General features: G+C 39.3%; 1 protein-coding gene across 2 annotated transcripts in view; it reads right to left on the bottom strand.

Moving 5' to 3' along the window:
• LOC137250729 (probable WRKY transcription factor protein 1) overlaps positions 1–13,442 on the bottom strand; it is a 158,235-nt gene that overhangs the window by 19,888 nt on the left and 124,905 nt on the right. For both annotated transcript variants that reach the window (XM_067784055.1, XM_067784056.1), the window contains exon 3: positions 6,623–6,856. In XM_067784055.1, coding sequence (XP_067640156.1) covers positions 6,623–6,856 — 234 coding nt within the window. The remainder of the gene's footprint in view (positions 1–6,622; positions 6,857–13,442) is intronic.

The raw sequence follows: 13,442 nt of genomic DNA on the forward strand, positions 1-13,442 counted from the left end.
TAAGATTTTCAACATTTTTTTCGAAAAATTTTTAAAACTTCTTTTGGAGTATATTGAGTCTATTTCGATATTGTTTCGGGTTTGACTTTGGGATCATGCCGGGTATATCTCGGAACTATGTATCTCCAAAGTAGCATTATTATTATTATCAGATTATTTCGGAATAATTTCAAAATCTTTAATATTGTCTTCGGAATGACTTCGAAATATTTCGAGTTTGTATCGGGATCACTTCCCGAATACTTCGTAATAATTTCATCATTTTCGGAATAATTTCAAATTTTCAATATTGATTTCGGATTAATTTTTGCATTTCTTGTGGAAGATATTGAAACAGTCTTGGGATCGTTTCGGGACCATTCGCGGATCATTTCGGGATTGTTTTTACTCGAGAGTATTCCGGGATTGCGGCCACCGTGGTGTGATGATAGCGTGCTCCGCCTACCACAACGTATGCTCTGGGTTCACACCCCGGGCAAAGCAACATCAAAATTTTAGAAATAAGGTTTTTCAATTAGAAGAAAATTTTTCTAAGCGAGGTCGCCCCTCAGCAGTGTTTGGCAAGCGCTCCGGGTGTATTTCTGCCAAGAAAAGCTCTCAGTGAAAACTCATCTGCCTTGCAGATGCCGTTCGGAGTCGGCATAAAACGTTTAAGTCCCGTACGGCCAATTTGTAGGGAAAATCAAGAGGAACGCGACGCCAATTGGAAGAGAAGCTCGGCCTTAGATCTCTTCGGAGGTTATCGCGCCTTACATTTATTTTTTTTATTCCGGGATCACTAACAAATTCTTTCGGAATAATTTTAAGATTTTAGGAGTAGTTTAAAATTAAAAAAAAAGTTTTGAAATTTTTTCTGATATATATCGAGACTATTTCAGGGTTTTTTCCGGGTTCATATCGCGTCTATCTTGGGATCATTTTGGGATTGCTTCTGGGATCACTTGGGAGTATAACGAAATCACTTTTTGACTCTTTCGGAATAATTAGCTCATTTCAGGATTGTCATCGGGATGATGTCAGCTCCCAATCCGGGTATGTTTCGGATCATATTGAATTTGTTTTACGGATGGGTTTTGGGTTATTTCGAGATCTCTTTGGGGTCATTACGAAACTTCATACTGACTATTTCGGCATTATTTGAAAACTATCTACGAGATATCGGGAATATATCGGGATTGTTTTTCGTATGGCTTCATTTCGGAATTATCTCTGAATAATTTGGACGAATATGTATTTTCTCGGTTTCATTTCGCATTTACATCGAAACTCTTTCGGAGTTGTTTTTAAGGGCCATTTCGGGGCTTATAGGCCGGTTTTCTTCCCTTGGGAACAGTTATGAAATCGTTCTTCTACCCGCGGTGCACAATGCCAGCAGAGCTTGGAATACGAACGAAACATAGTTTTCTTATTTGTCCCTAAAACGTACCAATAACAATAAACGGAGCAATTTAATGCTCTTTTTATTTCGCACCATAGTTTCCTGTGTATTAGTGACACTATATGTAGACTAGACGATCAAACAAAATATCGAATAAAAAGTTTTATATCTTAATTGTAGGCACTAATAAAAATTACTTCAAATTCAATCGTTTTTATAGCCAAATGAAACTTCAAAAACTCGTTATTTAAAAGTGGAAGATCAGTTGCCGCTATAAATTTTAATGATTAATTTTCACTGTGCCTACATACCTACACAAATTAGTCGGTGTATGTGTGTGTGAAAAATTAAACAAATCCAAACAAATATTTATAAAAACACTTAAAAGTGGCGTGGAGCTTTGATATATGCGAATGGATTGTTCCACGCCAGCTTTTTGTATTAAAGTGAAGACAAAAATGAAATGGCTATAGGTTTTTGCTAAAATTCAGCTGCATCACTTGTTGATATTTCTTGTGCAAATAAAGACTCTATCCGTTGACTTTTTAATATAATTAACTACGAAAAAAGGCGCATAATATATTTTTTATATTTTCACTTCCTCTGAATTTCACATTTTAGTGGCTCATCACACTAACTCCATCGATAGTCGTCGTCGGCACTGATGACAGAACCACGATGAGCGACTTGTAAATCGTAATTTCTGTTCGTCGAGAAATGATTTTACTTTTATTCGCCGTGAATCAAGTCCTGTTTGACTTCGAATGGCTCTTGGAGGTCCTTCCCAATGGAGCTGGTGGTGTTGCTCAACTTAATTGGGCAAAGCATTTTCGCACTGACAAAGGCAGCTTTGAAGTCGACCAAAAACCCCATCAGGTTAGAGGGTTTAGAATATACCTGCGGCAAGTATGCCTGACGTAAGAGGTGACTAAAGCTCTGTGTAGTTGGCACCTACATGTGCGAGTAAATAAAAAAAACCATATCTCATTCGTTTGTCCATGTTTGTCCAGGAAAAATTTTCGTTTGTCCACCTTTTGTTAAAAAGTTATAACAAAAAGTTTTTTTTTCGAAAAAACCCCAAAAGTTTTTTTTTCACTTTATTGTGGTAAATCGTATGTCCGCCGTTTGCTCATCGTTTATCCATGATTGTCTGGCAAAAATTTTCGGTTGTCCACCTTTTGTTAAAAAGTTATAACAAAAATATTTTTTCTACGAAAAAACCCCAATAAAATTTTTTTCCCTTTATTGTGGTAAATCGTATGTCCGTCGTCTTCCCATCGTTTGTCCATATTTGTCCAGGAAAATTTTTCGTTTGTTCATTTTTTGTTAAAAAGTTATAACAAAAAAATGTAGGGGTTTTTTCGAAAGCAAAATATTTTTCTTATAACTTTTTAACAAAAGGTGGAACGAAAATTTTTGCCACACAAACATGGACAAACGAATCACATTTGGTTTTTTTAATTACTCGCAAATGGATGTGCCAACTTCACACACGATTTTTCCTTTTTCAAATAACTTTTTAACAATAGGGGGACAAACGAACATTTTTCCTGGACAAACATGGACAAACGGTGAACAAACGAATAAGATATGGTCGAGCAGCGACCATTAATATCGATATTGCTCCCCAAAACCTTCGGGGAGTGTCTTTATTGCTACAACAAAAGCAACAAGTCGACCAAAAGATGGTCTGGCGTATCATAAAGATCTGGTCGGTAGTAGGTTTACACGTCTGAAGCCGCACTTATAAGGTGGGCTTCTGTCTTTCGACACATCAAACCTTATTCACAGACTGATTTCGTGGTAATAAGCGCGGGTTGCGCGATCGCTTTTCATGTGTTTTGGGCAGAGTACACTTAAAATCCAATCTGGAAGAATGCGCTCGTCCGACCACATTTTGCAAAGGAGTGATGTATGCACTTTACCAACTATTCGACTCCGTGTTTGAACAGCTCGTCGGATAGTCTATCGTTACCCGGCGCCTTGTCTTTCCTTAGCCGGGACATTGCCAGTCTTTGTCATAGTCTGGTGCCGCCGGAACGTGTTTTGCGTCATTAGCGATTAGGGTATCGGGTTCGTACTCTCCTTCGCTAGCTAGGTAGCGTAACTCAAGTACATCAGTTAACAGGCTGCCATCATCATTCTAACAGGAATCTGCCAGGTCTTGTATCCTCTAGTCACGCTCTTCTGCCTCACGTTTTTTTTTCTAAGCAGACGACTTAAAGGCATTGTTTTTTTTTCAGGCAAAACGACATTACTCATAGTACCAGTTGTTTTTGCGTGCTGGGTGATACTTATGGTGTCAGCACCGGTGGTACATTGTGAGAGAGAAATATGCTCGCACTACTAGGCTACATCGTCAGGCCGAAGCTTGCTCGGAGTGAAGAATTGTGAGAGCTGAGTTAAGTAATCATAAGTTGTCTGTTACCGGGTGCACCTTTCCGACCGCAAACTTTCCTTCTGTCCCCTCGCGCATTCTCTTAGCTACTATACAGGACACAAGAACTATGCCTGCCGTCGATCACAACATGATCGATTTGGTTTCTTTTTAAGCTGGAACCCGGTATCGTAAATTACTATCCGCCGCGCAGTCAATCAGCCTCAACCCGTTGGAGGACGTGGAAAACAAAAAACCCCTTCCTTGCGGACCCTAGCGTTGAACTCGCTAAGCAAGGGCAGTCCTCGTATGTCTTTTCCAGTTTCTCATGAAAGGAGTCCTTATTCTTGTCATCTTCTATTAGTGCGTAGGCGAATATAAAGAAAAATGATTCTCATCCGATGGTTGTCAAAAGAGGAAGCTGACGGAATTGCAGAAACCCAAATATGTCAAAGCATTTTAAATTGCGCCAATTAAAAAAACCACAGAAACGAAAGAAGAGCTCCCTTGTTCAAGTAGATAATTTCGCGACTAGCGCGCCCTGCTGCGACATACGGCTTGGCCTTGCATGTGCGGTAAAGTAGAAAAACTTATGTCGAATGCAGCAGTCGCATTGTGACTTATTCACCTTAATGATTTAGTTTTTTTTTCATCTTCCAGTATAGCTAGACTCTACTATACATACATCTATATGTATTCCGTATATTTTTATGGATACTTCTTTATTTGTTATGAAAACCGTTACATGCAACAAAAATGCTTACAGCAGCATATTGACAAAGTTGCCAAGTTTCTGATCTAAAATTTCTTATTCCAAGATATTTATATGTAGATATAGATGCAGATGAAAATGAATATAAAGGAGCAGGAGGTGCTGGATGCAGTACACAGTGTTGCTGATAATTAATCCCTAAGTTCCGATGGAGTGCCAAATATAGCCCTTAAAGCAGCGATAAGGTCTAGAACATCCCTATCTACGGATCGTTTCAACGCCTGTATCCAGGAAGGTGTCTTTTCTGCTCATAGAAACGTCAAAGACTGATCCTTGTGTTGAAATCTGGTAAGATTCCCGATCATCCATCTTCCCACTTTGTATGTTGGATTCTATAGAAAAGATTCTCGAGTTTATTATCATTGAATGCCTACAGCAGACCATGGAAATTCCAGGTGGCTTGTCAAATAATCAGTTTGGATTTTGGAAATCACCGAAATTTGGAAAAACCGAGATCAAAGTAAAAGAAAGTTCTGTCTACTGATTACCATGGATATTAAATAAATAAGTGAATGTAACATGCGATAACCTCCGAAGAGATTTTAGGCCAAGCTTCTCTTCCAATTTGCGTTGTGCTGCTTTTAATTTTTTCTGCATTTGCAAGGGAGATGCATTCTCACTGTGAAGCTTTTCATGGCAGGAATGCACGCTACCACCACACCACGGCGACCATGGATATTAGAAGTGCTTTTAACTCTGCGAACTGGATGTAGATAATGCAAGCGTTATGATACCTTGGCACACCTGCTTACCTGCGTAGAATTATTGGTAGCTATTTTAGCGACAGAGTACTGCTGAGGGACGGATGAGGCACCAAAACAGCACACCATCACCGACGGCGTCCCTCAGGCATCTGTCCTAGAGCCAGGGCTATGGAATGCGATGTATGACGTTGTGCTACGAACGGAACTTCCCGCATATGTAGATGATATTGTCGTCCTTTCCAAGCTTTATGTTATGAAGTCGTAAAAAGAATAAAGAAAGGGCTGACGAATATGTGCCTTGAGATGGTTAACAATAAGACAAGTGGTTTTATTGAGCTCAAAGCGGACTGTGGATGAGTTAGTCTTAACCAACGGGGATGATAAAATTCAAAGCCATACATGAAATATTTAGTAGTAAACATAGATTAAAACTAACTTCTAAGGAACACTTCAGGGCGGTGGGAGAGAAAGTGTTTAAAGTTAGTGGAGTCCTAATGCGAATAATGGCCAACATCGGCGACCCATGCCACCCGTCAGCTATTGTCCAACGTTAACAGCTCGACAATATTATAAAAAAGATATAGTTACTAACAGCTTTCCGAATTACTGCCATACGAATAGAAAGCCCGTATTGGACGGCGTCCGACGGCGCGATTGTTGTTTTATCTCGGAAAATCCCAGTTGGTACACCTACTGACAAGCGAAACGACCGATTTGTATGACATTGGAGTCGGGTGAATATCGTGGAAAGGGTACTGGATGTATGTAGGGAATATGTACATATAGATAAATACATATTGGATAAAGAGGGAAGATACCCTGATACTTTGGTCTGGAAAGCTCTTTTGAAGTTAGAATCTACATATTAAGTATGGATATTTCGATCATATCAAGTACAGTTACACATCTCGAATTAGGCAAAATGATCATAACTGCAAAGAGATTTCTAGAAATAAGGAGAACGAAGCCAGAAGAAAATTTACCTTCATGCTTAACGTAAAGAAAATGGGACCGTATTAAGCCCTCATACATAAAAGTGGTAACCATGCAAAATGAGCTAAACAAAAAAACAACCAGCTTACAACAATGTCTTTAAATAGAAAAATTATAAAGATAATGTAATACAACAAATACTATTCTTATTAGCCCTTTGACTGTAAATTTATTTTGGCATGAAAATGTCAAATGCATCTCAGCATTCAACAAAAGTGAAGAGTTGCGGTTCGTTAGTAATAAAATTGCTTGTACTTTATTGCAATATTCACGAGGTTGTGTGTTGAACAGAAAAGTTAATTTTATATACATAAGTACATATGTATATATGTGGTTACACGCAAGTATATTTACGTGATATTACAACTACAGTTTTTTTGCAATTTGCTTGTACTTACACCAATATGTTGACCTTCCACGAATAGTTGAGGTACTTTTATCGCTTCCGAGTGCATTCGCTCCTTGATCTCTTGTTGATATTCGATGCTCATAAATACATCCCGTTCTTCGAATTTCACAAGCAGCGTACGCAATATTTGTTTGACATTCGCACATTTGGCGTACGTGTCACGTATAATACCCATACTTGTTGTGTAGAGAACCACTTTACCTGCATCTTTTTCTTTGAAGTTCTGCAAGAAGAAGAAAAAAAACAAAAATTACAAAAATGTTTAATGTTAATTAACACTTAAGTTTGATGGTATAATGTGCTCTAAAAAACTGCCAAGATAGGCTTACAAAGGATGGCTGAATTTGTTTGCTGGTCACGGACTGAGTGGGAGGGACACAACAAATTAAATAGAACCAACTGCCGTGGAAAGCGCAATGTTAGGTTAGGTTGCGAGGGCTGAGCTGGACACTATGGTAACAGCTCACTACTTAGGCCACCAATGGGCCCATTGTAATACCCTATACGGTCTCAAAGAGGACCCCTACCCTGCCTAAAGCGGGTCAAACCACTTCGTGGAATTTATGTATTTTGCTAGAGCCTTGACTTCATAGCTAGAGACCTCAGTAAGGTCATGTAGAAAAGATTTACCAAGGATGACCAACCTACGTCTACTAAGCGCTGGACAATGACAGAGAAGGTGCTGAACACTCTCCTCCTCTTCTGTACATCTGCAGCTGCGACAGTAGTCGAAGGTCGTTACCCCCATTCTAGCACCATACGTGCCTATTAAACAATGCCCTGTTAGAATCCTTATCAGGGACGATAGAACTGATTTGTTTAAAATCAGAAGCGCTCTTGTGCGCCCCTTGTCATATGCGGGCCAGGTTAGCCTGGATGTCTCATACGATGATATGGCTGACCATAGTCCATTTGCAATTCTTATAGTGCTTGTGTTCACACGAAGCCTGAAAGTGGCCATGGGTATACCTACCGAATCATTTCCCGGAAGGTTATGGTCGGTGGTGCCTCTTCTGGCCAGCTCGTCTGCTCTGCAGTTGCCTTCAATATCCCTGTGCCCAGGTACCCATACAAGGCTAATACTGAAGTGCTGAGCCATCTCATTAAGAGATCTGCGGCATTCAGTGACCGACTTTGCGTTGTCGACGAATGAGTGCAGGGCCTTTAATGCGGCCTGGCTGTCTGAGAAAATAAACACCCGTTTACCATCCTTAGGTACAGCCCTGTGTATTGCCAGCATTTCCGCTTGGTAAACACTACAGTGATCTGGTAGGCGAAAAAAGACCTCTAGACCCAGATCCGGTGAAAAGATGCCTGCTCCCACTTTCCCGTCAAGCTTAGAACCATCCGTGAATATCTTGATGGAACCCAGTACCGTATGTTGACTGGTATTCCAGTCTTGTCGCGATGGTATATATATACTATAGTTTTTAACGAAGACGTTCTTTGGCGTGCAGTAGTCAGTGCGTACCGGTATTGGGACTGGGGCGTACGCGCCCAGGATTGTTGCGTGTCCACTAGATCCATTTGACCAGAGACCTGTTAGCGCAATGTTATGGAATAATAATTTTCCAAGCTGAGCTTATAGCTATCTGGGAAGGTGCTCTCTATCTAGTTCACCGGTCACTAATTCTTTTTTCCATTTTTTTCGACAGCCAAGCTGCCATAAAATCCGCGCAATGTAGTGATACATTGTCACTAGTGGCATTGTAGTACGGGGAATCTTTAAACAAGTTAGCTGTTAAGAGAAACCTGAGCATAATATGGGACCCAGGCCACAGTTACGCCTCAGGAAACTGCGCTGCTGATGAGCTAGCAAAGAAAAGGTACCAGCTTGCAAATAATCACCTGCTGGCTGGGTGAATCCTCCTCTAAATACTTGCAAGCACTGACTACGATCTCTGTGCACGGAACAAGCTAACGCGAGATAGGTCATAGAACCAACATCTGGAGTGTCCAAGCAAATATGGAGCAAGCTGTACGAAAAGATATCGCAAGCGGTCGTACTTGTGAATCGCCTCTCTATTAGCCCATTAGCCCTTTTTGGTGAGTCAGGTCACTGTTTTATGGGTGCCCATGGTGCTCATATGGACTTGCAAACAAATGACTTCTGCCGCAGTTGCAGAGACTAAGAAGAGCTACAAAGCGTAGAGCATTATATATGCCATTGTCCCGCCCTGTCGGAGACCAGGTACCGATGTCTCCACAGACACTTTTTTGGGTACCTTGTAGAGCTAGAATCCGCAGATATAAAAAAAATTCTGCGCTACCTTAGGCAAACGCGCTGGTTTATGAACCACGTTCTACAGAAGGGAAGCCAGAGCTCCTTCGAGGTAACGGGCAACAATGGCATACGCAAGTCTCCGCTGGAGGCGGCCAATTCAACCTAATCTATCGAATAATTATCAGTTTTTTATTGGTGACTTATCGACAAGTTTTCGGTTGGTTATCGAAAAATATCTATCTATTTCTTATCTAAAACGTGCCGATTTTTATAGAAAAGTTATCGATATGTTATGGAAAAAATATCAATTTATTATCGACAAGTTATCAGTTTGTTATCGAAAACAATATCGATTTCTTCAATTAATTTTAATAGATGTTTTTTCTATAACGAGTCGAAAACTCGACTAAACCTCTTTGGCAACACGTCCATAACAAACCTTTCTATTCCTTTCCTTTTGTTTCTTTTTTCCTACTTTATTTTCCTGTCCCTTCCTTTTCCCCCACTCCTTTCCTTTCCCCGTTTTGGATATCGCCGCAGAAAGTAATGAATTGATTATTCCTCATCCTCATCCTAGCTATTGCAGAGAGATATTATTTATATACGTCATCGTTGAACTTGTGAGGATTATATCCTTCTATTTTCTCAAGAGATTACCAGATGGCTACCATACAGAGCTCTCCGCCCCGTTTATGTCTATTTCGAAGCTTTTCCCGGCTATCTCATCTGCAATTACATTCCCTTCGATATGGCTACATGCAGAGACTCAGCAAAGGCAGATACTGGACGCCCTTAGGACACCAGCAAGATATTGACTCTTCGGCACACTTTTGTGTGACTTAAACTATAATGCTTTCAAGGCAGCCAGGTTGGGTTTGCTGGACACTGCAAATTTACTATTTTGGAGTAATCTAGCTGCAATGTCTTTGCCAATCAATTAATAAATACTTAGCGTGATTTACACTTGAGGAGACGTAGGCCGAGACAGAACTAACATATTTTATGCCGACTACGAAGGTGCAAGACAGATGAATTTTTAATGAGCCCGCTTAGAAATACTTTTTCCTGACTGAGAAAAACTTTTTTCATGCACAATACGGCGCTTATTTTTCAAATACTGACGCTTAGAGTCGCCTTGCTTGCCAAAGTCGCCCACACTTACCCTAAGTATTGCCTAAAAACTACGACTCTTTGCTTGAATAAGAAAAAATGGAAACTATTTAAAATTTATAATCACTTACAAATTAAATTATTCAATTAAAGCCTTTTTTGGTTTAATTATCGCATTTTCGTAATCAAAAAAGGTAAATGTCTAAAATAAATGATTGAAGGAATAGCCAAGGCCAACGCAGTAACCAAACCAAAATAGCTAATCTGCAATCCAAAATTTGTTTGCGGTTTTCAGTGACTAAGTAAAAAGGCGCACAAAAAGCATTCCATGCTTACACATTGCAAATGAACTTTGTTTCAGATTCGTTAGCAATCTCTTCTTTTGTGCAATCGCAATTGCAATTATTTTTATTTAAAATTTCAAATCTTCTCTATATTGGTTTGCATTCGGCTTGATATGTAATGCGCATGCGCCGCTGTAGAGGCAACATCTTTGTTGTTTGGTATTTGCAACAAAAAGTTTACCGACACAATAGTTGTTCCTAGTGCGTGCTTGCACTAAATTGGCTGCTAACTTGTTTCGCTTTCGAGTTTGCTTTATTTTGTCGACTTTTTTTTTTAATTTTTCAATGCAATTTATAGCTAACCGGCGGCCACCGTGGTGTGATGGTAGCGTGCTCCGCCTACCACACCGTATGCCCTGGGTTCACACCCCGGGCAAAGCAACATCAAAATTTTAGAAATAAGGTTTTTCAATTAGAAGAAAATTTTTCTAAGCGGGGTCGCCCCTCGGCAGTGTTTGGTAAGCGCTCCAGGTGTATTTCTGCCATGAAAAGCTCTCAGTGAAAACTGATCTGCCTTGCAGATACCGTTCGGAGTCGGCATAAAACATGTAGGTCCCGTCCGGCCAATTTGTAGGGAAAATCAAGAGAAGCACGACACAAATTGGAAGAGAAGCTCGGCCTTAGATCTCTTCGGAGGTTATCGCGCCTTACATTAATTTTTATTTTTTTATGGCTAACCTGCATGCACGTCCATTGCCTTTATATAGTTTCGAGTGTGGCCATGTGTGATAACAGTTGTTGCACTGCAAATGCCAGCAGTAAATAAATAAGGTGCAAACTACTTAAAAATTAGTGTGAATGCCAAGCAAAACTAGTCTGGTAACTAAGTCTGGCATAACAACAAGGCTCAGAAAAAGGGGGTCCTGTTTTTGGGGCTGCAATTTTTGTGACGCCAGAACTCCATAAATTTCAGCAGGATATCTTAAAATTGAGAGACTAGTTGGCGTTCAAGCTGACAGGCAGACAGACGGACATGGCCATATCAATTTCGTCATCCTGATCATTGCGGTATACTTATTGGTGGGTCTATCTCTTCTCCTTCAAGGACTTGCAATTTTCGATTTTGCACCAATCTTTTCTGAATGCCGCCCTGTTGGTTTTTCTCAGATCTCTTGTAAGCTTGTATGTTAATCTCACAAAATATTTCCCACTGAATAAGGAAAATGGTACCATTACCCAAAAACCCAGCCTTTTTGCAGAGCGCCAGGTAACCTAGATCAAAAGTTGGAACTTAAGAGTGCAACATGAGGGTTAATTTTTTTTCTGAAAAGCAAACGACATTAATATTGTAACGAATTTTGGGGGGTTCCTGCTTATTTTGCACTTTCTGCTAACGTTCGAATCGCTGAACTGTCGAATAAATAACTCCAATATTCAGTATGGCAAAAGGGTCTTTATTTAGACTACTTTGGGGGTTGTACAATTACCGCGTTCTTCACTAAAGCGTGTTAAAATCAAACTGACTGACTATCGCTTGCACCGCGCTGCTTTTATACTCTCAGTTAGCTTCGTTCACCTATTTATCCTAAGGTCTAGACTTTTCACAAACATACCTTCCAGAACATTTGTATCTCTTGCTTGGTTATTTAGCTATATACATGTATATCTGTAGTTATGTTTGTCTTCTAATCATATGCGTGTGTATGTGTGAGTAACAACTTCTGCTCTTAGCTGCCGGCTACATATATGTATGTGAAATAATCTCTCTGCTTCAAGCTGATGGTTATGTGTAAGGAATATTCTTCGTTGCGTTGTACATAAGTGTGGCTGCTTGTTTTAATGTGTACATGGACATAAGTGTAGCTGCTTGCTGTTGTTATTATTTACTAACATCATAGTGGTGCCAATATTCGCCACAATATATCGTTTCATTATCATGAAAGGTACGTATAATGATGCTTTCGCATTAATATTTGATGCTTTCCAATTTACAATTGACTTTTTTATATGGAAGTAACGCTTTCGCATATTCAATTGACTATTCTCATTTTTAACTTACTTTTCTCAATTAAATGCCTCAGGCATGAGAACTTTCATTAGACGCTCTCGTCGCATTGACAAAGTACTTAGACTTTATTACTTGTTTTCATATGACACCTTCTCAATTACAACTGGAAATAGTGTAGTTGTTTGCTGGTGTTTTTTCTGATTGATGTTTTATTGCCGCGTAGTATTCAGTTGCACTTCATTTATATTCTAATTGTGATGATGCTAGTGATCCGGTTTATACGCAGTTGATGAACGCATTTTACGAACGCATCTCATTTGTAAAAGTTTTAGTTAGCTCAGTGCATTTCAGTTCATTTCAATTCAGAGATTTCGTAGGTCATCACAATAATAGCAATTAAGGACGGGATTGTCTTCTAAAAATGTGAGGCGTAGCATAACCTTATTAAGGTTCAGTTGGTCTTATATATGATAGATTGATGAGGAGTGTGATGACTAGTACCTAGGACTTACCGTATTATTTTCTAGCTTTTAGTATTATTATTAATTCATGTAAGTATTGTTTTCAATAAAACCGTTTAACTTAAAAAATTTGTTTAAATTATTTTATTTTCAAATTTTTAGTATTTATTTATTTAGTCCATTTACTGTCTCATTATTTCAATTTGTTACAATCTAAGTCCTCAATACATAATCCTTCCAAAGACTTTACTCAACTCTGCGCCACGTATGCTTGTCCCTCCTCGAACTCCAAAATATTTTGACTATACTTCTACACGACTGTATGTAATATCTGTTCCAAATATGAGCCAAATCGGACATCATAGGTCGCTTTCTGTTCATGTATGTATTATGTGTTCCAAATATGAGCCAAATCGGACCACAAATACGATTTTTTTAATATTTCGATCCTTGCACCACCTAGCGGCGACTTTTTCATAGGTCGCTTTCTATTCATGTATGTATTATGTGTTCCAAATATGACCAAATCGGACCACAAATACGATTTTTTTGAATATATCGATCTTTGCACCACCTAGCGGCAGTTTTTTTCATAGGTCGCTTTCTATTCATGTATGTATTATGTGTTCCAAATATGAGCCAAATCGGACCGCAAATACGATTTTTTTGAATATTTCGATCCTTGCACCACGTATCGGAGCTTTTTTCTTATTATTGCATTG

The sequence above is a fragment of the Eurosta solidaginis genome, chromosome 4 (assembly GCF_040869045.1).
Source record: "Eurosta solidaginis isolate ZX-2024a chromosome 4, ASM4086904v1, whole genome shotgun sequence".
NCBI classification, from domain to species: Eukaryota; Metazoa; Arthropoda; class Insecta; order Diptera; family Tephritidae; genus Eurosta; species Eurosta solidaginis.